General features: G+C 47.2%; 2 protein-coding genes across 10 annotated transcripts in view; one reads left to right on the top strand and one right to left on the bottom strand.

Moving 5' to 3' along the window:
- Positions 1–1,880: 1,880 nt before the first annotated feature.
- On the bottom strand, positions 1,881–17,722 carry tmem240a (transmembrane protein 240a). Its single transcript, XM_061685314.1, has 4 exons — positions 17,213–17,722; positions 16,766–16,872; positions 12,308–12,516; positions 1,881–3,562 (listed from the first exon to the last, which is right to left on the bottom strand). The coding sequence occupies exons 1-4, from the start codon at positions 17,267–17,269 to the stop codon at positions 3,408–3,410; spliced, it is 528 nt and encodes a 175-aa protein (XP_061541298.1). The 5' UTR covers positions 17,270–17,722; the 3' UTR covers positions 1,881–3,407.
- A 3,666-nt stretch (positions 17,723–21,388) lies between these two features.
- The window catches only part of otud3 (OTU deubiquitinase 3), an 8,413-nt gene continuing 2,687 nt past the window's right edge, over positions 21,389–27,114 (top strand). For 2 of the 9 annotated variants that reach the window (XM_061671569.1, XM_061671626.1), the window contains exons 1-5: positions 21,389–21,469; positions 22,089–22,328; positions 23,157–23,305; positions 23,921–24,033; positions 24,111–24,233. In XM_061671569.1, the coding sequence (XP_061527553.1) occupies positions 22,123–22,328; positions 23,157–23,305; positions 23,921–24,033; positions 24,111–24,233 (591 nt within the window). In that variant the 5' untranslated portion in view covers positions 21,389–21,469; positions 22,089–22,122. Of the gene's footprint in view, positions 21,474–21,593; positions 21,677–22,088; positions 22,329–22,832; positions 22,856–23,156; positions 23,306–23,920; positions 24,034–24,110; positions 24,234–26,727 lie in introns of those variants that run through there. The other 7 variants (XM_061671635.1, XM_061671644.1, XM_061671578.1 and 4 more) reach the window with 7 other exon arrangements.

A 27,114-nucleotide genomic window follows, 5' to 3' on the forward strand; every position in this document is an offset into this window, starting at 1 on the left:
ATTCAACTCACTAGTCGCTCATTTGAAAAAGCCGCGAGAGCGGTCGCAAAAGTCACTAAATCCCGCAAGTTGGCTACACTGACTGCTTTGGTGAACTAGCTCGTCTCATCAGCGAGCCATGATAGAAAAATATTACATTACAAAAGTGACATACAGAATTCTGCTGCTTTGCACCGATTCGGTCTGAGCCTAAACAGAAGTTCTAAAACCAATGTGAACTTTTAGCAGATGTTGAACCCGATTGAAGCGGCGGCCGCGCAAGTTAAGTCTCTTTATGGTATTCTCCGGTTAGAAGGTAGAATCGGAAAGGTCGGTTATGTGGAGTGGACGTTCAGTGTCTTCCTTTCTAAGTAGGACACATTTTCAGGCTGGGTAAATCGAGGTCAGACCTGTCAGACTGCGTTACACACGCTACTGCAAAGGTCTGGGATATACGATGCGTTTGGAGACCTCTCTGTGCGTACCTTTAACCCGTACTGTTACTAACTCTGTCGGCGGCCAAGGCGGCATTGCAACGCCTCGGCCTAGCAACTCATCTTCCTACCTGGGATCGCCACCACCAACTTTTGGTCAGACCTGGTTTTGACGGGGATGTATAAAGAGGATCTAAAATGAAACCTTGACCGTACATCTCCCATGCCACTTTTCAACATCCAGGCAAATCTCACGTGAGAATATAACACCTATTTGCACAATGTCCCGTGTTTAATGATTCTGGACATGTGTCATCCAAAAACGACCTTGCATATTTCAAATCTTACTGTCCCCCCCCCTCATAAAAAAAAGAAAATAAAATCAAAAAATCAAAAAATGTTTCAAATGGTTGCGCACAATACACTAACAGTTGCAGTTTGCAGATGATGCACTCGTGCAAAACCGGGCCAGGGTGCGTTCAACAGCGGTGCCTTGCGCTTGGCGATGAAGATGAGGAAGACGCCCCGTCTTTTTAATCACATATTCTTGAGTCAGGATTTCTGAAGCGCCGGAATGAATTAGTTAGATCTTCAGAGCCGCCCATCCATTTGGGTTATCCCGTGTTTTCATTAGGTTGCGGCTGAGCTGGAGTCAGCTATGCCAGCTGACTACGGGAAAAGGCACATAGCGACACTACGCTCCAGATTGGTCACCAGTCAATCGCAGGGCACAAAAACAACCACTCACACACTTCTGAACAATTGACTCTTAAATTAAGCGCAAATGCAAACTTCGACACAAGAACGCCGAGCCAGGAATCAAACCCCGAACATAAGCACTGTGAGGCGGGTGTGCTAACCACTTGCCCATTATGTCTTCAGCACGAAATAGTACATTTGTGTACCTGACCGCGAAGCAGAGGAACCAGCCGGTCTCCAAAATGATTGACATGAGCACCACCGTGATTTCACAAAGTCTAATGATGTAACGACTCATCATTGGAGTACGCACAAATGTTTATGTCGTTGCGATACGGAAGCGGTGAGCGACAGCAAAGACCGGATTGTAGAGTTCACATCTTTGGGCATGGCGAAATTATTGGTGGATTCATTTCCCATCGGGAGGCAGCGCGTTCTGCTCGCACACGACTCGCTCCATTGACTTCTGCCAAGTCAAACGCTGATCCCTGGAGGTCACTTGTCCAGCCCGGGTTGCACAACGGCGTGTGTACCCTAATGCCATCGAGCCCGAAAACCCGAGTCTTGCTTAGGGCCCTCGCAACTCTCATAACCAACAATAACATTGACTCACTTTCTTTCGAAACACATCCAAAGGTCCTGTCTACAAAAGCCGCATTTTCCTCACATGGTCCACTTCAGTTGAGTTTCACACCATATGGTTGCGAGTGATAATTACGAGTGTGGTTGTACTGATACAATCAAACATCAGAGGTCACTGCTGTGCTTCAATAGCGCTTTTAATAAAACGGACATTTCATCCTCACAACAGCAATGTCTGGACAGGGCGAGGGTGGGCGAGGGGGCATCTGGTGAGGGTTCCCTGTGCTGAATGGCTGATTGTGATGAGTCAAGTACACGAAAACGTGCGCATTTTTGTTAGGTCACCGTTGAAGGGTTGACAGCAATTTTCTCTTTCACACATTCACTGCCATTGACGGCTTTAGAAGTCAAATATCCATGTTAACTGGGAAGGCTGGCAGTGAATGAGTTCAGCTCCACGATAAACGTCAGCTTTACAGATGCCACGTAGTACACTACCGACTGTACAGGCGTGTGCTGTGGTAATGAAGTCGACAGCGACACAGATGTCATATGACCCGAACTGTAACTTTTTGTCCGGAGGGGGGGGGAAATGAGCTGTCTATTTGAGGTTTGCTGTTTATGCAAGTGTACAATGTACACAGTGATCAGCTGGGGGCACTATTTTGGGAAACAAATTCATTACAAATTCATTGCCAAAGTCCCCGCATGTCTTCGAAATTTGTCAGAGTGTTGTTAAGCGTGGTCTCCGTGCCCGCCATTGACTTTGCGATGCAAGTGAAGGCGCTTACGCTTAGTAGTTCAAAGACTTTAACCAAATAGCCCCACGATTGAGAACGACACAGTTCTCAGTCTTTGCACACGCTTGCAGCGATTATATTCAAACGTGACGCATGTGTTTAGAAACACATTTCTGTATTCGCATCAAAGGGTCGTCAATCCTCACAGTGGACTAATTCCCTTAGTTTTTGTTATCCTTTTCATTGGGTAGTCATGCTCAGAGCTCTGTGAATTCTGCTCGGCAACAAGTGGCCACAGAAACGCAAAGAGGGTCGACATATGTGAAGACGGAATATTCTCCTATTGTAACAAAGGATGATAAAATGTCGCAAAGAGAACCCAAACCACAACCCTTTTCGTTCCCTCCCCCCTCGCATATTTACAGGGAAAAAAAGATTACATTCAGTTAATTCACTGTAAAGCTAATTGGTCTGTGTCACTTTTTTGGGTCAGAATTTCCCATGGTTTCACATCCAGTTTTGAAACAGACTCATCTCGTTCCGTTGCTGTGATCTGGACCCACCGGGCCGATCGTTAGCGATGTCATCAAACCCCCCGCTACCTCTTTTTTGTTTTGTTTTGTTTTTTATTTACCCACAAGTAGCAATCTAACGTCACAAAAACCCACCCCCACCCCCAAAGCAGCAACTCTCCCACCCAAAATAAAAATGCAAACACTGCCCACATCGTACCCTGTTCTAAAAGAGCATGCCAAGTTAAACAATGAACACAGAAACTGTCCTTATACGGAAAAAGTGTTTTTTTGTTTTGTTTTGTTCCGACGGGGGCCCGCTTCTGACCGAGCGAAGTTTTCTCGGGGCTTTTCCGAGGGCAACGTTACGCAGGGTGCTGGAGAATTCCCGCGAGGCCGCCCGCCGTGAGGTTTGAGGGCGGGGGGAGGACGGGCTCGGGTTCGGTCGGGCTGCCGTCGAGTCAGAGGTGGCGGGGGCTCGGGTGGCCATTGTGGTACAGCTTCTGCTTGATGTGCACCATGTTGCCGCCGGAGTCGTCCAGTTGCCGGAGCTGGGCCCTTCGGCGCAACTCTCGAAGGTTGCAGAACTGCGGCAGCCACGACCAGGACGGCGTATCTGGAGAGGAGAGACGATGATATTATCGCTCCCGTTATTATCTGACGTCATGTATGTCAGTAACGGGGAACACGGCGGAAAGCAACTTAACGATTGAGATCTCGTCTACGTGACATGAGGTCGGTGGGAACTGCCTTTTTCCTCCGCCAGGTGAGACAATTAGAAACATTGGCGAAACACACAAATGACGCTGCTAATGTAGCAACGGCGCTAATTTAATCATGAAGGCACTCAGCAGCAAATCTTCCTTGCTACTTGCACAAAACGGCCCAGAATCACACGGCTTAAACTTTCCGTCACTGGCGCGGCATCAAAATGACTTCTTGCACTCGCGCAGACTTTGGACTGAAGCCGCCGAGGTCGTTCAGGGCCCGGCGTCATCGGCGCGCTAATGATATTTCATTCTGGGCAGTACAAGGGAGCTTTCTCACACTGTCCTGGATTGATTTATGAGTTGAATTTATATTTCAGTCCAGCAGTCACGAGAAGGTTTTCGATATGAAGCCTCAATGTACAAATGCTGACTAAAAAGGAGCCACGGTGACTTTTTGACAGTTTCATTTTCTTTTGGACAAAAGGCTAAAATGATTCCTCTTCTTTCCCAAAACATGCACATTCAATGTGTTTTGCTGTTGTTTATTTCCTTCTTTTCTTTCCATAACTAAATTGACCAATTATTTCATCATACGAGTGCCGAGGCACGCTCTCTTCTTATCTTGGCCTTTCTTCTCGTAAAGATGATTCTGATTCGGATTCGGATTATTTTGCTGTGTAACGCTAGCGCGCCGCACACAGCGCCACTTTCTATTCTAAGTCCACCTTCAGCCGTACAGACGCCATCTCGGTCGGCACGGGGCGTCGCAGTAACGGCGTCCGCTACGACGCGGCGATATGAGTCGCGGTAAAGCTAATTACGGGCGACTAGCGGCAGCGCCGCAAGTGCAAAGGTGTTTATTTGAGCTGGATGACACACTGTGTGATGAACTGACTCGAGCTGTTCGCTAAATAGAGGAACGAAAGTAAAACGGGGACGTGATCCGACGGATGGAATATAGATCGTTACTCGGCCTGAGGAGCCGCGGTACCCGAGGAAAACACCGAACCTCAGAATTCCAAATGCATCAAACATCAAATGATAAGATACTGTCATTCGATGGTAGACGTGGACCAGTGGGCATCCGGGGGCGAGTGTTGATGAATTGCGGGTGGGGTGGGGTGAGGTGAGGTGAGGTGAGGTGAGGTGGGGTGGGGTGGGGCATTTTCGCTTGTCAAGTTATAAAGCGAAGGAGATGAGGCAAGGCTCTCGGAGACAGGAGGAGGGAAGAGCCTCGGCCGCAAACGGATGAGTGGGAGTAGGAGGGACGGGGGCGGCGAAGTTGAGCGAGGATCGGGCGTGCGTGTGCGTGGAGGGGGCTGAGTTATTTATAGCCGCGAACGGGCCGTGCTGTCCGCAAGGACTGCTCCGAAGGGCACCGAAACGGCCGCTCTCGTTTCAACGACGCGACGGAGATGACAACGCGCGACTCGGAAATTGGAATGGCGCTTGTTTTAATCTCGTACTTTGCAATGACCGCATTTGGCTCATTTTTCGGAGATATTTCAAGATCTACGAGATGTGGGCCGCAGAGGCGATGGGAGGGCGTTGCGCGCCAGTCTTTCCGACTTGCCATTCCATTCCCTCATTCTAATTTTAGAACGGGTGGAGGAGAGAGAGCGGCGTGTAAATGGGGTTGGGGATGTGACAGCACCTTCATCCTCAACCAAGCCACTGCACGCGCGCGCACACACAGAAAATCCTTCCTCTCGTTGTCAGTCTCACCTCCACTCTTCATCGCTTGGAGGCGAAATGAGCGTGACCCGGCGTCAGCGTCACACGCACACACAAAGTATATGTGACTTATTCTACTGCCCACGCCGCTCTTCTTCCCAATAATCTCCCGCTTTCTCTATTGACGTTTGAGTCTTTAGGGAACGTGACGCCGTTTGAAACGCTACTGTCATTTGGACGCTTACACTCGGCGGACTTGGCGGAGTGTTCGTCCATACCGGCTTCTTCTCGGTGGATATTTGTCACGGAAACTTGCTTGAGATGAGCTTCCCCGAGTAGCACATTTCACCCAAAAAGGTTGAGAAATCGTTCATCTATGCTGTTATGCTTTCATTTGAAGCTGTTTTCTGGGCCACCTTTTCTGTAAACGTTCCCCAAAGAAACGACGGAAAAAAACTCAATTTTCAAAATACTTCGTGTCGCACTCATGTCGAAGTGACGACTTCGACCACTTTCAGCATTTTGACCGAGCGTCACGTCGGGGAAATCTTGTCCCGTTGCTACAAATATCAGGAAGTCGCGTACGTTGTGTATGATGTGTATTTTAGTGTTTGTTTTCCTTTTTTTTGTCATTTGATTGGATTCAATTGAAAAGAATGAACAGGATTGATACTTTCATATAGAGTGGTGCTTTGAGATATGAGTTTCATTCGTTCTATGACCATGCTCGTGACTCATCTTCAATCATCTTCCCCCATTGAAATGAATGGTAATGACATTAATTCCCCCCCCCCAAAAAAAAGTGGATTTGCATTTTTAATGGGGAAAATAGTCACACTGTAAGACTGTACTTCATCACCAAAAAATAGGGTAACGACGTAATTAAACAGAATGTAAAATATTCAACGCTTTGTGCATCATGATTTACTGCTGCAATCCACTCGATTGTGCTGCTCCTTCTGGTGTGCCCACCTTGGCCACCGGGAGGCAGTATAATACCGGACAGTCATGCAGACACAAAGAAAGTACGACTGTATGTGAATCAGCAAGATATTGTGATATGACTCCTTTTTTTGTATAGAGGATAAAGAACGGATGCCTTTGAGTATCGTTACACTACCTGTCTAAATGTGTTTCTCCACCATTTGTGTTGTGCGTTGCTTCTAAAAGCATATCGATGCTAACTGTCTCCATTCCTGTAAATGGACCTTTTTTTTTCTTATATTTTGACGACTCTCATAAAACTACAAATGTTGTTATTGTTGTTCATTTTGTTTTGTTTTCTGTTGTCGTAAACATTTTTCATATTTCTTTTAGTATTCTGTCTCTCGTTTTTGAGAACTCTCGAGGCGTACTGCGCCCCTGTATTCTCATGTCGCACATGTTAGCGGTACTCGGAGAGCCAAATTTGTTTGAGCTTGTTCTCATTTGGGTCACAGTTGAGGTGGAGCGCCCCCCACCCCCCCGCCGACTTTGGGCGAGAGGGCAGGCTAGACAAACAAGCATTCACGCTCAAATTCACACCTCGTGGACAAGCGAAGCTGCATGTTTCAAGAATGCGGGAGGAAGGCGGAGTACCCGGAGAAAACCCGCACAAGCACGGGGAGAACTTGCAAACCCCACACAGAAGCCGCACCCCAAACTTAATTGTTAGGCAAACGTGCGTGCTTCCTTTCCATATTTGTCTCTGACAAATAAAAACAGTCAAATGTCAAATGTATTTAACAACTAACTACAGTTAATTAAGGCTTTATGATGGGAAGGGTTGACCCTGGAACAAAATCTTTTTCTTTTTCTTTCAAATACAAATAAATAGGTCGGGGGTCGCCCAATGTCAGCGGCTTTTCCTTTAGCTTTAAGAACTGAGAGACCGAAGCCGCAGCTTGCGCCCAATTTTCAGTCATCATCTCTTTTTTTTCTTTTTTTTTCTTGAGCTTCCTGCCAGTTTGTGCCAAAAGACTGAATTACATTCCATATTTCGATGCGAAAGCGGATGGTCGTTCCAACATTAGAACGTTGCGGATGTTTTATGATCCAGCTCACTGGGGGGTATTGTGTAATCATAGAGAGCGCATTGAACAACAACAAAAAAGAAATAAGGGCACGACTGTCACGAGGAACTGGATTCCAAGCATACGGCCTGAGAAGATGATGACGACGATGACGATGACGGAGCAGATTGTGGGACCGAGGTCACTTTCAGGCCATATAAACACGTGAATGTGGGGAACACAAAAAGAAGTCAACAAACAAACAAACAAACAAATCAATCGAGAGACAGGGCTGAGCAGTCAGGGCCAGCAAGGCCTTCTCTGCTGGCCTTAACAATATCAGAAGCACTGACCAACAATTCCAACCTCAATTGGAATATTTGTGGGATAGACATAGACACATATACACGGTTATGGTGGTTAAACCGGCAAAAAGCGCACCACATAGATTTTGTTCCAAAGTGAGAAGTCACAAAACGCCACCGGAGCAACATTAAGGCTGGCGAGGTTGCACAGATCAATGATCAATTGTTTCGACCGCCGATAATCGTCAGTGAGATTTTGAAAACAAAACAAAAGTCCCGAACGGCCTTTCGGTGTCTACTCAACCCTTCGAGAAAAGGAAACGTCCCTCCCGACGTGGCGCTCGGCGCTGGTCTTTGGGAGGTCCATTTGCCAGAACTATAATCTGCCACTTTTTCTCCCCAGCTTGAACAACAATACGGTTTACTCGCGGCTTTTCTCGACCCCGGCAGCGCCGCGTTCCGGTCTATTTTTAGCTTCTCTTAAATTCGCCCAAATTGTGTTGACCGCTCGTGTGTGTTTTTTGGTCGACGGACGCCATATCCAAGTGTTAACGCAAATATGCGCACATTGAAGCATTCGGACCGGTATTCCGTAAGTGCCCGCCGTCGTTGGTATTTTCTTCGTTGTGGCACGAGCAGTGTTTTCGTTCCTGTGTTACAGGTAGTGTACTTCGTGTCATTCCCATCCATTTTCCACAGCACGATTGTCAAACCCGAGGCGGCCGGGGGCTCCGTCCGGCCCACCCCGGGATTTTATGTGACCCGCAAAAGCAAATCATGTGAGTCAACTTCATGACTTTTGCTAAAATACTCAAGTTGGAAATTGTCCTCACTTTGAAATAGGGCTGCAAATAGCGATGATTTTAATACTCGACTCATATGTCGATTTTTCTTTTCTTTTCGATGAATCGATGAATGGCATTTCAGAAAATGTTTTCATTTCCATCTTTTTATTCAAAAACAGGGCATTATTTCCATTTGGCAGTGCAGGAACCGCACAAATTGTTCTTCGTTTTGTCCATAGCGTGTCAGAAAAGAGGCAAAAAAATGGATCACGCTTTTCTCCTGTAAAATCAGATGTTTGTGCGAATGCCTTATTTTCATGAAACACAAAGAAAATCAGTCGGCTATCATGGAGGACCCGAGAAATCTGACAGCATTTGCCGTTGAGAGACTGAAATCGCCACGATTTGGACAATGTTAAGTTAAACCCCGTCTCGAAAGGATTCGTCGAATTTGACCATCACTGAGTTGTCAACCAATCGATTCATTGTTGCACATTTATTTTCATTTCCCTGTTCCCGAGCCCCCTTGTGAAGTGAACTAAATACTCGAATAAGCAACTTTTGATTGGCTTCGGGTTTTCAAACGAGTTCTCCGCCGCTTCGTCGCGTGTACGTAATAATACGCGATCATAACAGCCCTCCGAGGGAAACCGTCACGGCGATGGGGCCCGTAACAAAAAGTCGAACGTACGGCGACTTTGGCCGTTCGCTTTTCTTTCCGCCCGCCCTGTGCAGTGTTGACTTCGGCACGTAGCTCAGATTTCTCCAAATGAGAAGCAACGTATCTTGCTCCAAGCTGTCCACGCGTCATCAGTGGTAATCCAAAATACTTTCAACGCCGCATCACCGGCCGAACGGGAGTCCGCGAGCTTCATGCGAGCATACGGCGGGGAACGCCGGAGAGTAACGGGCTGATGGAAATGAGCAGGCCATTACCGTCATCTCATGCCAACGAAGCGCTGTTAACATTTGCATAAAAACGGCAAATACGAGTAGATTCCACGGGTGTCGAGCTCAAAGTCACGGTGGGACAAAATTTCAAACTCGATATTTCAGGAAAAAAAATCACTGCGATGTGCACGCTTGCCTTTTCTGCAGGATTTGTTTCTGCACAGGCGGCACGGTGGCCGACCGGTTAGAGCGTCAGCCTCACAGTTCTGAGGACCCGGGTTCGATCCCCGGCCCCGCCCGTGTGCACTTTGCGTGTTCTCCCCGTGCCTGCGTGGCTTTTCTCCGGGCGCTCCGGTTTCCTCCCGCATCCCAAAAACATGCGTTCATTGGAGACTCTAAATTGCCCGTAGGCGTGACTGTGACTGTGACTGTGAGTGCGAATGATTGTTTGTTTGTTTGTATGTGCCCTGCGATGGGCTGGCGACCAGTCCGGGGCGTACCCCGCCTCCTGCCCGACGACAGCTGCGATAGGCTCCGGCACGCCCGCGACCCGCGTGAGGAGAAGCGGCTCAGAAAATGGATGGATGGATTGTTTCTGCACAAACTTCCGTTTTGCTTCAACACTGAATCTGGAATAAACGAACTTGAATATTATAAACACGAGAAATCAAATTTGCCATAAAAGACAGCAGCGGTATTTGTTTGTTTTGGATTGAAATAGAATTCTCTCCATCTTCTTTTTATCTTTCTCCAACGACCTTCCTTTTTGATGCAAATCTTTTTTTCAAAGGCCGACGGCAAAACAACCCAAAAAAATAAGAAAGTCCTTCAATAAAAATCCAAACTTCCAACGATTAGCGGTCCCCGCCTGGGAGTGGATAAAGGCCATTGAAAAAACCCCCCAAAACCCCCCGGGAGATGAATTCAATGATGTTCTATTCTTTGTTGCTGCGCACACGACAAAAACTGTCTTTTGCTTTCGGGAACGGACAATCCGCCTCCCACCTGTCTTGGAAGTCAACCGTTTTCCGTCTTCCGTTGGGCCACTTTTGGCAAGGGGAAGTGTAAATTTGCTCCGGGAGACCGGTAGCGTAGCTTGCTAACGACTGCAACAGAAAGGGTTAACTCTTAAACTCTCTTTAACTCTTCTACTTTCTGGAGCTTCTGCACCGCATTGAGGTTTTTCAACCGATCCTGGTGTTTTGTCCGGTAGTGCCGTCGTAGACTCGATTCCTTAAGTGCAGCAACATTCGCTCCACAAATAAGACGCACGGGTTTAGCGGCAATCGTCATCAAACACATACTCAGCCTCGCATCGCTTTTGGACGATTTTGGACGTTTTCAGAGTCAACTTTTGTCTTCGCCGTTGTTTGGGGCGAACCGCTAGCTTCAAATGGGTGTTGCGGAAAAGACGCTCGACTCGACTGGTCAGGGACCGTTTCCGGCGAGCGCCGCCGGCCTGTCGTCAGCTGTCGCGCTTCATTGTGGGATCTGTAGTTTACATGTTATCAGCGCTTCATTCACAATTACAATATAAAATCATCTCGCGTGGGCCGGGTATAATTGCACGCCGGGTCGGTTGTGGCCCGCGGGCCGGGAGTTTGACGCGTACGAAATAGAACATCCAACAACTCTCACGGGTTTCGTCAGTCTGTTCTGTGAAAACAAAACTGCTGCAGTTCGGCTTTAGTTTGGTGCAACTTCTTCTTGACGTCACTAATCAACTCGACCTGTGCCGCACTACTGCCCCCGTCAGGCCGAGGCCTGCACAACATCTACACGAAGTTGAAACGGTGTTTTCGCACCGCACCGAGTAACACGGAGCGCCGTCAACGTTCCCATTCGTCGTGTACGCGCTGAAGGGGCGCTAGCCACCGGCTAGCTTGCAAGCTAACAGTAGGTATGTTAATCCAGAAAATCGGCTGCCATTTTCTTTCTATTTCGCTGGGCCGGAAATCGAACCAAAATTGCCTTTTCTCATTGTTTCGCCCAAGGTAATACTTGTTCTTTTCAGGTGACGATGTTGGGAAATCTTTCCCCCCCCCGCCCCCGTTTTGGAAATGTTCAATCCGGTCGAGGTTTTCTGCGCTTCTGGCAAAGATGAACATTTTCCCCGATTTGGGCATCGAAAATCTCACGTCCGAAGGATTCGGCGACGATCGAAAACCGTGTGGTGACGATTCACTGTTGTCGTTCTCGTTTTCTGTGACGTTTGAAGTCATTCTGACAATTTGCTTGCGTTTAGTTTGACCATGCAAATGAGACGCTCACAGGTTTAAATGTCGCATTTCTGTCTCAGCTAAGAAGAAACACCCTGGCATTTTCCCAACAAAATGTCAAGGTTTTGGTCGCACATTTCCGAAGGATTTACAGGATTTATTTCTGGGGAGGAAAATCCTTGTGGGATTCTTACTAATGAGGGATCCATTTATTTGTGTCACACTCCTCTATCCGATGATATTGCCTATTATGTTAAAAGGTAGTTTTAAAATGTTAGTAACGTTGCTTTAAAAAGGCCACCAGGGCTTCTCTCGGGCCGCCGGATGCGCAGCTTGGGGATTGAAATAACGACACCGAAATAGGGCATCGAGGAAGATGCACAGTATTTACGCAGTGTAGAGAGAGCGAGCTAGCTAACGACATGCTGCAGTAGGAGAATGCGAATGAAGGCGCTTACGTAGCGGGGGAGGGGCAACTCGGCAACATCCGAGTGCGTCACTTGGTGCCATTTTAGTCACACCCGATCAAATCCGAAAAACTGCAATGGTGAAACACGGTTGAACGCGATGTACTTTACGGGGTCTTTAAGGTCGATTGTGACTGTTTTATTGGTTTCACTAACAGCGGTCAAGTTGTTGCTGCACTTGTCAGAATGCGTATGACGTTAAAGGGACCAAATTGTATTTTCCTTATTTTCCCACGGAAAACATTTGTCGTCAGCGTCACCGAACGCCTGGCGTTGGACCTCCGTTTTGACCACGTCAAAGTATGGAAGAGCGTCTTACCGTAGTAGCGGCTCGACCTCCAGGCCCTGACGGCGCAGTGCAGGACGCCGTCCAGCCACAGCAAGAGCCAGCTGATGCAGAAGCCCAGCAGCAGGCCCAGCATCAAGTCCATCTCCTGCTTGGTCACGCTGTCGCTCACAAAGTAGTTCTCCGAGGAGTCCACCAGGGAATGGTCCCCGTCGTACGGGATGACATAGTGGACGTGATGTCTGCGGGGGAAGGCGGACGCCAGTGAATCGCCGGGCACGGTCGTCACTTCCGACCGCGTGCTACGACGACGTTACGTGTCGCGTACATACGGACAAACGGCCCCGTTCGCGCCTACGTCCCGGTGTCCGTGAGCTGAGACTCAAACCCGGAACCTCAACACCGCGCTCTGCGCCTCTTCAAACATTTCATGTAAATGGTTAACGCGACCCACAAACGAAGCTGTTGCTGTCGTCGTCCTCGCGAGCGAGAACCGAAAGGCTTTTAACGACAAGGTTAGCGCCGGCCCGCAGCCACGGGGGCGGCGTGCAAACTCTACGCGGGAGGACCCCGACCCCGGGTGCGCCCCGACCGCGAGGCGGCCGTGTTAACCGCTCAATCGCCGCGCCCACCTCGCCAGTAGGATTTCAAGCGTCGTTTCGGAAAGCGCCGCCGAGGTCCGTTAACGTCGGAACGTGGTTTCCATCTCGTTCAGCGCGCGGACGACTTCGTTGTCGTTGAGTTGAACGCCGGTCAAGTGCACATTGGACGCAATTAGAATGCGGTGAATATAAATATGAAAGAAGACACAACTCTGCCCGAAGAAGGCCAGAGAAAATTCCTTTGGATCGCTACCAAATGGAACATTTTTTTTCACTGCAAAGAAACCAAAAAGTCAAAGCGTGATGTTGTAAACAATTCCGAGATCTCCGCCATCACTGAACAGAACACCTTCCTCCTCTTTCAATAGCAGATTGCCAACATGAGATTTTCCCATGAGATCTATAAAGTAAAACAACATTTGGAAAAATACACATCCAACCCGATACAGAATACTTATTTTCCTATAGCTTTTTGTATGAAATCTATCAAATGTTGTCAGACAGAATACTTTAAATAAATGTCATATATTTATACATACATGTTTCTTTTTTCTTTCTTTTTTTTTTGGAGTACATCTAGTTATCCATAGGAGGTTCCCCTTATTTTAGTATTAGATTTTTGGAAGAAATCCACAACATGTTGTGAGAGAGAACCATAATATTTATTACATTCATACAGAACAACAAATTCATAACATCTTTTCGGACAGAAGACTTGTATTCGATATATTTACACCTGAAATATTTGAAGATGATATTTTTGGTAGTAACATATTGTAAGACAAAACAGTTATTTGATATATTGCAAACTTGCATTTTATGAATTTTTTTTGCGATCAAAAGAGGGACCTATAATATTGAATACATTTATAAGTCCAAATATTTTTGGAACAAAGCTCAAACTGTAACATTTGGGAACACAGCAAATGAATAGAGTGCATATAAACATAAATCTACACACCCCTTTTCAATCCACATTACTGTGACCATGTGAACCTATCAAAGTTTGAAATGTATTTTCTTCCCACTTTTTCAAATCACAAAAGCCTCACATTGGAACAGGGGTGTGTAAACTTTATATCCACTGCACTTCGGAAATGTAGTCGTTTTTGTAACAATTCTCCAACTTCTTCTTAAATGGTCTACGCATTTGTATTGTGACCTTTTTCTTGTCGTGCCAGTTAACATTTTGTACATATTCTAACCTTTCCGCAATAAATGTATCAATAATAATACCGGAATGTAACATTTGAATGCAATTTTCTTCTGATATTCGGGAACATATATTGTATTTGCGGATTGTATTTGTTCCGAATGTGAACAAAGCAATAAGAGGCAGCTCATACAGGCCAGGCTCCATCTCCTCATAACGGAGCAAAACGAGGTCGCCAACTCAAATGACAGCGACCGCGTCCTCGAGGCTGGCGAGGTGAACCGCGCGGGCGCCGTGACAGGCCCCCCCCCCCCCCCCCCCCCCCGCCTCCCCCCCCCAGGCGGACCGGCTCACGTCTGCGCGAGTCAAATTGACCGACTGCCGACAGCGCGATGACACCTACCTGTGAAAAAAAAAGGATTTTGTAGTGTAACGAATAACATAGCACAAGAAATTGTAATCTGACGATGTTTCCATGTTTCCAACTTTGGGGGGTACAAAAGCATGCGCAACCTGATTAGAGTTGTATCAAACATTCAGCAATTTGTTATTTACGTAAAGGTGGACCGGTTCATCGTTTCTACGTTCGATCGTGATGACCTTCTTTTGACACTTGTGTGACACGTTTTGTAAACAAGGTTTGAAACGTGAGATGAGCGTCTGCGACGTGAATTTTCCTTACGCCTTCGTCGTGCAAGTTCGCTCTGAGTCTTTTATGGCTTTTCACGCTAACTAACCGATAGGGGTTAACTGCTTTTTACACTCGTATGGCAGTTAAGGGTCTGAAATCGATGCTGAAAACATCGCCTGTACTTTGAAAACTGTTTTTATGATGGTAATTATTTCTCCTTCCATTATTTCCTATGAGAGGAAAATATGTCAATGAAGTCAAAGATACGAAAGTCAAATTGTGTTTGATGGTCTCGAAACGCCGCACATGGAGAGGAGCCGGAGGAGGCGGCCGGGGCGTCCGATTCCCCGGTGGGGCGTTCCGAGCGCGTCCCGCCGGGAGGAGACCCCGGGGACGACCCGCGACACGTCCTTCGGCCGGCCCGGGAACGCCTCGGGATGAGCCGGACGAAGCGGCCGGGGAGAGGGAAGCCCGCTAAAGCCACTGCCCCCGCGACCCGACCTCGGATAAGCGCTAGAAAATGGATGGACGGATGGTCTCTAAGATGGCAGCAAGAGGAAAATCACAGGAAAACAAATCGAGGAACATGATCTTGAATATCTAATGAGTCGGCTCAAGCGCATTGTGCTTGTGAGCTTCGCTGGCAAATGTAACTTTATCATCTCATATTGTATTCTGATTGGAATATGACATCTGCCTCAGGGTTTTCTCAATGAAGACAATTGGACGTTTTTTAAAAACAGTTACGAACACGTTTGTTTTGGCAGCCATTCCAGGAAGACTCGATTCTTTTGGTTGTTGTTGGATTTTCTATTTCTTTTCATGAGTTTCAGTTTTTTTTCCTTGTACGAAAGGGGAGTTTGCAATCCCCTCCCCCTGTTTTTTGTCAAATTTGTTCCCTACGCATGAGTGCATGATTAATATGATCTGTGACAAAATCGGCCATCTCGGGCCTCCGATTTGCAATAGAAGAAATCACCGCGCCCGAGGAAAAACAACCTATCCTGTTGGAAAAACACTCAACGTTATTGGTTTGAAGTTTGTATTTGGTTTGTTTGTTTTTGCAAGGCCGCGGAGATTCGGAAACGTTTGCCGCCTCGTAAGTCGGACAATCGGGCTCTGACTGGTTATTTTTCCCGGGGCGCGGCGCGGTTTCGAGGCACAAGATGGGGGCGGAGCCAGACGATTTGGGCGTTTTTCATAGATGGGCAACTCATAATGGCCGTTTTAACAAAGATGACAAAACGTTTCTGTATTTGCAAACTCCCCTGTGATTGCAACGTGTTGTACTTCTGTATTGTATGCATGTATGACTTCTTCAGCGTGAAAAAAAAGTGCTGCATAAATAAAATGGACTTTCTTGAGAGGCTCCAAATATCGCAAAGCGTTCTCTGCGATGCAATGCGGTGGAAAGAAAACCCAATCCCCCAAAAATGAAACCTGATGTTGAATTCGCAGCATTGCTCGTTTTTTTTTTGTATAGCCTTTCTGTTGAATCTCACCCGTGTACTTCATGACGTGACAAGCACCGTACTGTTTACGCAGCCTGCCGCTTTCGTGCCAAATTCGGCGTGAAAGGACGCAACCGTCCAGAAAAGAGGACAATGTCTGCCCTGCAGCATCTGACACCCTTGCACTTAATAGCAATGCATTCTAGTGCACGTTAATGAACGATTGCTGCTGCTGCTGCTGTTTTCCCTCCAACACTCAACATTGCACTCGCTTCGCACTCGCACGCCTTCAGCCTCATGCACCACCCTTTTCCCTTTTCCCTTTTCCCTCTTTCTTCTTTTGCAGGCCCGTACGGGGGTGCATGTGCACTTGATGCTCACACTCCATCACCTATTTATGGCGCCTCGGGCAAGGCTGCATGCAGCAAAGGCGCACAGTCGACGCATGCAAAACACGCCTCGAACGCCAGTGCATGCTTTCTGTGGTGGAAGAAACGGAGGCAGCGGGCAGCTTTGCGGGGCTCCGTCGCCCCCCTCCTCTTAAGAAATCGACGGGTAACGCATGAAATTTTTTTTTTTTTTTTTTTTTTTAAAGAGCATCGTACACACACACACGCGCGCGCGCGCGCGCGCGCGGGCGACGGCGTTTATTACCTCCCACAGTTGCAGTGACAGACGCGGTCCTCCCCTCGGAGATGTGGCAGGATGTAGTTGTGGAAGCGATCCAGTAGTGCGTTCATGTCCATTAAGCAGGCGATCGCCTGCAAACACGCGCGCCGGTCAGCCGGGACATGACGGGCAAAAAAAGAAGCAAAGGGAAAATCCAGAATACAAAATAAGCCTCGCGATGTGAGGCTCAAAAGAGAAAGAAGACGAGGAGCAGGGGGAGGATGGGGAGAAGGAGGTGGAGGAGGGGAGGCGGCGGAGGAGGTGGAGGGGGGCATGGCTGAAAATGGATTATTTATTTATGAAGGAAGGTGATTATAAAGGCGAGCAAACTTGTCTGGAATTGAGCTGCTGCAAGGTTACATTTGATGGAGTAGACCCCCCGTCCCCGTCCCCCCCCCCGCCGCCGCCACCCCCAATGCGCGCGTGTCTTACCATTACAACTGAAGCACCCAGAATCATAAAAATCATGGTGGTTGTGATCATATGCATCCAAACTTCCGAACCGGCTCGCCGCCGCTGCTCTCTCGCGCTCCGCTCCGGCTGGGCTCCCTCCTCATGGAGCCGCCGCGCGGCGCCCGGCTCCCGGCGTACCCGGCGTCGGCTACCCGGGGTACCCCTCCCTTCGCCGGGAAGCGGCAGCCTGCCCTCGCCGGTGTCTCCGATGCGACTGTCTCCGAATTAGGGATGCGAAAGGATCCGATCCTTTTGCAACCCCATCTTGAAAATCGAAACGGCTAAAACGAAAGGGTATCCTCGCCAACAACAACAACGAACATCCAAAATCCCAAATCCAAAAAAGGGCAAGCCTCCGTATCCGTTCTCCCACGGCCCGCGATATTCCGCCTCAGTACCGGAAAACGCTGGCCTCCATGGGGCCGAACGGCGACTGTCGCCAGGACGGATGTGTCGCGAATGCGCACCGACGAGACGACCCCCCCCCCCCCCCCCTCTCGGTCGGCGTGAGGGGCGTCCGAAGTCCGCGAGCTGATTAGAGCCACGCTGCGCCTCGAGACCTGGTCCCGATCGAGCTGCGTCGACGCCCGCAGCCAGACGCACATGAGCAGACTAACCCATCCTGGACCAAAACCCCCCCACCCCCACCCCCACCCCCCCCCGGCGGCAGCTCAGACCGAGACCCGCACCGACTCCCACCGCGGCGCGCGCGCGCCACTGCGTGGTGGGCGGCGTGGACGCGCGTGGGGGGAGGGGGAGGGGGGGCGGTGTCCAAACTACGGCACGGTGGCAACTGTGTCCCTCGGCGTTCACTCCATCAAACATTTGACAAGCTTCACACTGACAGCACGAAAAATGAGGGTGTCAACAAAAAGTGGGTGTCGCGACACCCTCATCCCACGTGGACTGCGACTGCAGCCTACTGATAATAAAATGGTTCTCTTTTTATAGACGTCGGATACCTACGCAGAAAAACTAAGCAAAACGAAAATAGTGACGACGTAACGATCATTCGGTTTCAGAGGCAACAATTGTTTGCTTTCACTTTCTGCTGCACGTCAAAGTCCAATTAGCGATCAGAGCTAGCGAACGCTGCTTCGAGATTGTCACATTTACAAATGCATTTTGTTTTGATTCTCGATTTGGACGTCAATTTTGTTCCCAATTTGATGCTTTAACGATTCAAATTTGGGAGGCTTGCTCACAACACTCTGCTCCGTTTTCTGCCAGATTTAGAAGATACTTATTATATCTTATATTGCTATCATATAGCAACATCAGCACCAACACCTCCACATAACCATGTTCAATTGCCAATTTAGTTTGCAAAAAAAAAGCACTCATTTGTTACGCTGTCATTGATTGTAAAGTTATGGGCACGTTGCCTCTGCCAGACATGGCAAGGTGGCACGCATTTTACAAAAAAAAAACCCCAAAAACATTCCCACTTACAATTTAGAGTGTCGCGCGTGTCTGTGGAAGCGGAGCGAAAACGCGCGAACTCCACCCGGGAGGGCCTCGGGCGCCCTCGGCGAAATCCATTTGGAAAGATGGGAGAAAAAAAAAGGACACAATTGTGTCAATCGCATCTACGGAGCAAAAGAGCAATGCTAAACTGCGGAAAGCCCTGTGAGAGAAACAAAGTCCAAGTCATTTGTTCTCACACATCAGCGGTCCAATCTGTGCACTCTTTCTTGAGTTGACTCGCTCGGCAGGCCTGTAAAACGAGCTCGTATGTGCTATATATCCACGTACGTGGAAATCGAACCCCGTCGAGCGGCCGAGCAGTTATTTTTACACTCACGCGCGCACACGCACGGCATGCGCATAGAGAAATATAACGACGGGTCGCCCACACTCGGCCGCCCGCCCTTCTGGTCCGCCGAGGAAGCCGCCGCCGATTGCAACACGCGCACGGGCGGCCTCGAGGCCGCGACAGCCGCTCGGCCGAGATGCTCCTTGAGAACGCTCGGCGACGCGCGGCGCAGGTATGCACCGCACGTTTCCGCCGACGCGGTTTCTACGCTCTCGTCTCACTGCGAATTTGTCTCGGTCAACATTCGGTCGCTCGCTTCTCAGCCCACGCCTCCTCCGCATCGTATTCTCCGACCGCGCGGAGTCGTCGGGAGGAGAAGGTGACGAGTAGATTCGCTAAGAGCTGAGAACGGCAGAAGGTGGGCCGCTGTGTCAAAAGGCCTCGATATACCACTCGATCCCACCAAATGAACGATGAACAATGTAATGTCAATGAAAAGGTGTGAAGTTGTGGAACAACATAAACATACACATAGAAACAAATGAGTCAAGCTTAATGAATAGATTTAAAAAGCTCATTCAATGAAGGGGGATTGAAAAAAACATATGAAATGGTTAATTAAGACACTGTTCAGCAGAACAGGTTAAATCATCCAAAATCATTTCGAAGGACCGATGATTTATTTACGCGAGGATCCTGTTCGTGGACTTCAGCTCAGCGTTCGACACCGTCGTCCCTGAACTCCTTTCATCCGAGATTCTCCAGCTCAGCGTCTCACCTGCCATCTGCCAGTGGATTTACAGCTTTCTGACGGGCAGGACGCAGCAGGTGAGGCTGGGGGAGGCCACCTCATCCCCACGCAGCATCAGCACCGGGACGCCCCGAGGTCGTGTCCTCTCTCCGCCGCTCTTCTCTCTCTACACGAACGACCGCACCTCGGCGAACCCGACTGTCAAACTCCTGAAGTTTGCAGATGACACCGCCATCGTCGGCCTCATCGAGGACGGCGACGAGTCCGCATATCGACGGGAAGCGGAGCGGCCGGAGCCGCGGCGCGGCCGACGCGACCCGGAGCCGAACGCGCTCGAGACTCTAGAGATGATCGTGGACTTCGGGAGGCGTCCTTCGCCACGGCTGCCCCTCACGTTGTCCGGCCGCCTCGTGTCAACCGTCGAGACCTTCGAGTTCCTGGGAATTACAGTCTCTCGGGACCTGAAGCGGGCGACCGACATCGACTCCGTCCTCCTTTTTGAGGACGGAGTCGATGAGGACGTACTTCCTGCGGCTTCTGAGAAAGCACGGCCTGCCACCGGAGCCGCTGAGACGGATCTACACAGCGGTCATCGAATCGGTCCCGTGTTCTTCCATCACGGTCTGGTTTGGCGCCGCTACAAAAAAGGACAAACTCCGACTGCGACGGACAATCAAAACTGCTGAAAGGATTGTCGGTACCCCCCTACCCGCCCATTGAAGACTTGCACGCTGCCAGAACTAAGACAAGGGCGTGCAAAATCCTCTCGGACCCTCCGCGCCCCGGTCACCGGCTCTTCCGGCTCCTTCCCTCAGGTCGGCGCTACCGATCGACGCAAACTAGAACTAGCAGACATTCCGACAGCTTCTTCCCTCTTGCGATCAACTTCTTAAACAGCTAACCTATAATTCCATTACAACAAGCTGGCAATTTTTTGACTTGAGTTCGTTGTCACATTTCTGTGGGGCCAATGATGTATGACTCGTGCACTCGCTGTCGTTGTCTCGCCACGCTGCACTATTTGCATACACCGGCCACTCGTGCCAGAGTAGCATCTGCTCCATTTGCACACGGATCGAGGAGTATCTGTAACATTTGCACAACCGACATTGTCCCAGATGATCGCACGACTCGTCACTTTGAACCGCATCCGCTCCTTGAAGTCTCGGCGCCCTTTGCACAATGGTCATTGCAATATGAGTCATTCGAACTGCTCTAAGTGCGAGAGGACTCTGCATCTTTTTGCACAATTGTTTTTTGTCAATGTCTTTATGTCTCCAAAGTGTTCTGTAAATTGACTGTCCGTCGTACTAGAGCGGCTCCAACGACCGGAGACAAATTCCTTGTGCGTTTTGGACATACTTGGCAAATAAAGATGATTCTGATTCTGATTTAAATAGAGAGACTAAAGGAACATTTGAACGTGAAATGTAAATGTTTCTTCTGTAAAAAGGGGCAGAAAATATAAGATCTATTCTTTCCTCTGCTCCTTTTCTTTCGAATATTTTTTTCATGGAAATATAAGCCTGTTTACTTTCCTTACATGCAATGGAATTATATTAAATTTGAAAAGAGGACGTTTTCGTTGAATTTGACTCGAGTGTTGCTCTACTTCCGGGTGACGTATGCGGAAGCAAAAAAAACATTTGCTGTGACGTAATAAGACAATCCAAATCTTACTCTCAGGAACGCAAACGCTGTTTTTTTTTTACCATTAAATCTCGTCAAAGTAAGTAAGTATGATAAACCGTGCCCAATCCTGCATTTATTTATCTTTCGAAGTAGATTTTCCTTAATATGATTAGTTACGTAATCTGTAGCCGTCGTATGCTAGCATAGCTGTGAAAGTTGATGCGACTGAATGCACGATTTTACCCAAATGAACAGTTTTCTTTCATTATCAAGCCTTGTGGCGTTCGTAGTATTTTGACAAAATGTCAGTGCTACTCAATTAATTGTTCAGCTTGTTGATAAGTATAATAATTGAGGTTATTACAATGATTTCTTTCTGCTTCTATTTATTTGAATTCGTAACAAAAAAATGGAAGCAAACATTCTAACCACATGTATTGACTTTTACAAAATCTAGCTAAGTGGATTTATTTTTCATTTTAAATCACTTTGACTGTTTCTGTGGCGCCTGTCGATGTTTGGCATGTTTTGAGAAGTTTCCTTTTGTTTTATTTGCTATTCGTATATCACGTGTTGTGTGCACGTTAAGGTCTGTAGACTAATCAGAAGCAAACTGCAATTTCGTAGCTATAGATTCATGTCATTTAAATGAGGTTCGTCTCAGCCTCAGTCTCAGTTTGTTTCCATTGCTTGTTGCCCCACCTTGATTTCCGTAGTCCTGTGACTGGTTTTGCAGGTCTGTAACTGAACATGTCACTGAAACACACAGCCAAGCCTTCGCGGGGCAACAAGAAGAGCGAACTGGAACGAAAGAGGGACGAGAGGTCAGCGCGCAGGGCCCTCGCCAAGGCCCGTAAGAATCATCCTCAGGATGGCGAGGAAGACGCGGAGTTCCTCAGTTTCTCCACTCAGCTGCAGGCAATGGGGCTGAAGCTGAGAGAAGTCCCCGGTGATGGGTAAGTCACAAAAAACACACAGCAATAACATGATGAGTCAATAGAATGTCGCGAAATTAACAGTCCGTGCATCGTGGTTCTACGGATTCATTGTGCGGCGCCTTTTGGTGTGCGCGCCTTGGCCACCGGGGGGCAGTATAACATAGGCGTTCCCAAGATACACTTGAAGAAGCGGTCACAACTGCCCACTAAGCTGCAGTCGTATAGTCGTTTTTCACAGAGGATAAAGAATATATGCCAGTAAGTATTGTTTTGTTGTCTGTCTATATGGTTGCTGCGCTGTTTGTGTTTAAAAAATCCGTTGCTTAAAGGGTTATAGTACGGAAGCGTAAAAAAAGCTCTGTACATATGTTATACGGTGACAGTCTGTTTTAACGTGATGACCTTTCACGTTGTAATGGAATAAACTTCACATTTTCACAAGACAAACTTCTCAAGTTATATTGCAATGAGTTTCACTTGTGCCTTTGGCAATACAAAATGATGCAATTTCTTCCATTTCAGGTAACTGGTGGAGCCCCGCAAAGGTAAGTGTGTCTTCTTTTTGTCTTGGAAATCAAAGTTACTAGCTAGGTAACCATACTGTTCTTCTATGATATTGTAACAAAAATAGAGATATAAAAACCAAGATTTAAAAAGAAGACACACATACCTTCAAAGGGCTTCCCCAGTGACCTGAACCGAAAGAAACTGCTTCATTTTGGTTAGCCGAATTGTGAAAGTCGAAGTGTGATGTTAATATTGATGAGAATTGAATTGCTCGTCTGTCAAGATTGTACTGTCACACGGGTCCATGTGTCATGCCGGTTTGTCTTTTGTTTCCTGCAGGAACTGCTTGTTCAGAGCTCTCGGAGACCAGTTAGAGGGTCACTCCCGATCTCACCTGGAGCTACGTCAGGAGACCGTCCAGTATATGATGTCCCACCGACAAGACTTCGAACCCTTTGTAGAGGACGATATTCCCTTCACGGAGCACTGTAAGAAAATGACCCCGTTGTTCACGCTGTTGAATTTTTTTTCTTTAAGTCGGGGTTTCCCAAACTCAGGAGAGCCTCGTGAGAGGCGGGGCACACCCTGGACGAGTTGCCAGTGAATTGCAGGACGCACATGCAACCATTTCCAGTGACTTTCACACCGATGGGCAATTTAGTCTTCAATTAATCGAACGTGCACATTTTTTTGTAATGCGGGGGGAACTTGGAGTACTTGGGAGAAAACTCACTCGAGCACGAGGGCAACATGCAAACTCCAAACAGGACGAGCTGAGATTCAAACCCAGAGTCTTTGACTGTGAGGCAGATGTGCAGATACGACCCAAGTTAGGCATTTTATCCCAAATGACTGAAATGGAGCGCATTTTGCCAAAACAAAGAACACAAAAGAAAATAATTGATGATAACAGAAATGAAGCAAAAAGCCCTTTGACAAGTCGTCGCGCACGTGCTTGATAATCCGTAAAATAGCTCACGGTATATTTACACTTGACAGTCGGTGACCCGATCAAATTTGACCCGGCCGCAACCCAAACGTTGGGAAACCCTGCGTGACATGAAAAGACAAAATGTGTATACCTTTATTCCTTTCACGCGTAGTATCCAACCTGGCACAGCCTGGAACATTTGCAGGCAATGACGCTATCGTGGCTTTTGCTCGCAGTCAGCAGGTGAAAGTGGTCATCCATCAGCTGAACACACCACTTTGGGAGGTGAGGCCATGACTTTTTTTAACAACCGCATGCAACCAAAAGTCTTTCGTTCGACCACTTTGTGTTTCGGCTGTCAGATAAACGGGACTGAGAAGCTGATGTGCAGAGAACTACACATTGCGTACCGCTACGGGGATCATTACGACAGCGTGAGGCGCGTCGGCGACAACTCCGAGAGCCGTGGTCAGCTACGCATTCAGGTAAATATTGGATGCCGGGAATGAACTGTACTACAACCCCACTTCCACTGAAGTTGGGACGTTGTGTTAAACATAAAGAAAAACAGAATACAATGACATGCAAATCATGTTCAACCTATATTTCATTGAATACACTACAAAGACCACATATTTAAGGTTCAAACTGATCAACTTGATTGTTTTTAGCCAGTAATCATTAATTTTGAATTTTATGGCTGCAACACGTTCCCAAAAAAGCTGGGACAGGGTCATGTTTACCACTGTGTTACGACACCTTTTCTTTTAACAAGATTCAATAAACGTTCGGGAACTGAGGACACTCATTGTTGAAGCTTTGTCGGTGGAATTCTTTCCCATTCTTGCTCGATGTACTGCTTCAGCCGTTCAACAGTCCGGGGTCTCCGTTGTCGTATTTTACGCTTCATAATGCGCCGCACATTTTCAATGGGAGACAAGTCTGGACTGCAGGCATGCCAGTCTGGTACCCGCACTCTTTTACTACGAAGCCACGCTGTTGTAACACGTGCAGAATTTGGTTTGGCATTGTCTTGCTGAATTAACCAAGGGCGTCCGCGAAAAAGACGTTGCTTGGATGGCAGCATATGTTTCTCTAAAACCTGAATGTACCTGTCAGCATGAATGGTGCCTTCACAGATGTGGAAGTTACCCATGCCATTGGCACTAACACAGCCCCATACCATCACAGATGTTGGCTTTTGAACTTTGCGTCCATAACAGTCCGGATGGTTCTTTTCCTCTTTGGCCCGGAGGACACGACGACCACAATTTCCCAAAACAATTTGAAATGTGGACCGCGTCAGTCCATCTTAGATAAACTCGGGCCCAGAGAAGCCGGCGGCGTTTCTGGGTGTTGTTGATAAATGGCTTTTGCTTTGCATAGTAGAGTTTCAAGTCCCACTTACGTCTGTAGCTGTAGAACTGTATTTACTGACATTGGTTTTCTAAGTGTTCCTGAGCCCATGTGGCGATATCCTTTACACATTGATGTCGGTTTTTGATGCAGCGCCGCCTGAGGGATCGAAGGTCACGGGCATTCAATGTTGGTTTTGGGCCTTGCCGCTTACATGCAGTGATTTCTCCAGATTCTCTGAACCTTTTGATGATATTACGGACCGGAGATGATGAAATCCCTCAATTCCTTGCAATTGTGCGTTGAGGAACATTGTCCTTCAACTGTTGGACTATTTTCTCCCGCACTTGTTCGCAAAGAGGTGAACCTCGCCCCATCTTTGCTTGTGAATGACTGAGCAATTGAGGGAAGCTCCTTTTCTACCCAATCACGGCACCCACCTGTTCCCAATGAGCCTGTTCACCTGTGGGATGTTCCAAACATGGTTTGATGAGCATTCCTCAACTTTCTCACTCTTTCTTTGCATCCTGTCCCAGCTTTTTTGGAACGTGTTGGAGCCATCACATTCTAAGTCAATGATTTTGTTTTCCTAAAAACAATCAAGTTGATCAGTTTGAACCTTAAATATCTTTGTAGTGTATTCAATGAAATATAGGTTGAACATGATTTGCAAATCATTGTATTGTGTTTTTATTTATTTTTAACACAACATCCCAACTTCATTGGAATTGGGGTTGTACAATTAAGGAACTTATATTTCATTCACCCTGCGTTACATCTGGAGCAGTTTGATTTTTATTATTGCTCATGAATACTTATTCATTTTAATAATACTTAATACTAATACTTTGACTTATTTGGGAAATTGTACAATTACTTAGCAACTATTTGTCAAGAAAAAATAAAATTAGTAAAATAAAAAATAAATATTCATTTTATCTGTCCATTTTATATACTGGGGTCACTCTTTTTAGTCAACTATGAAATTCATCTTTATTATTATTATTTTTTTTTACATTTATCCAAAAATAGACAATTTCGTCTTCAAGAAACAAAATGTTTTTGTAAGCTTTTAAGACCCTAACAAGCATAATTTCTGGGAGGATTTAAAGTCAACGAACCTAACATACATGTACATCTAAGATTATAGTCTTCAATTCTTCTTTTGTAAACATTTAGGACAATTGAATCAATAAAGAACTTAACATGTTTTGTAAACATTTAAGATAACTGAGAATCTACACACCTAACACATTTTTGGAAACACTGAAGATCTCTAACATCCGTGCTTTTGTAAACAAAATTTAGAGTCAACAAACCTTTAATATTCAAGACAATTGACAAACACGGAAGACAGTTGAGCCTTTAACAAACTTGTGTTTTTGTAAACACTGAAGCTGCGTCAAACAAGCTTTTCTGTAAACAGTATTTTATGAACATAACGTATTCCTTTTTTGTCAACATATAAGTAATCAGTCCCAGGAAACCTTAAGCAAGTATTGGTAAAGACAATTTAGTGTCTGCGGTCAACAATCCGGATTCAGACCCTGGGAAATGGGGGGGGGGGGGGGGGGTCAAGATACTGTCATTTTTAAAACCTGCTCAGCTTTTTTGTCATCACAGAAGCAACAAAGGATGTGCGCAGACAAGACATCTGCATTGTAACTCCTCCCAAGTGACACTAGTCAGTCAATTCATAGTTCTTGTTAATTTAGAGCAGCTTTGTAAGCGGAGCAAGTGTGTGTGTGTGTGTGGGAGGAAAGAAGTGTAAGAAACTAAATTCATGGTAAAGACGTGCTTAAAACAAGGAAACATTGATGAAAAAGGGGTCAGAGCAACATTTAACATATTCTTTTTTGTCCTTTCAGTTAAGTGCGATATCCACAAAACACTGTTGATATACAATTTTCTTTTTAAGTGACATTTATTTATTTGACATTGGCCCGCTCCAGCCCTTCGCTTGAGGCGATGCCGTCCGGCAGCGTTGCCAGCCACTCTTTAACATTTGCC

This window comes from Phycodurus eques, chromosome 1 (assembly GCF_024500275.1).
Source record: "Phycodurus eques isolate BA_2022a chromosome 1, UOR_Pequ_1.1, whole genome shotgun sequence".
Classification (NCBI taxonomy): Eukaryota; Metazoa; Chordata; class Actinopteri; order Syngnathiformes; family Syngnathidae; genus Phycodurus; species Phycodurus eques.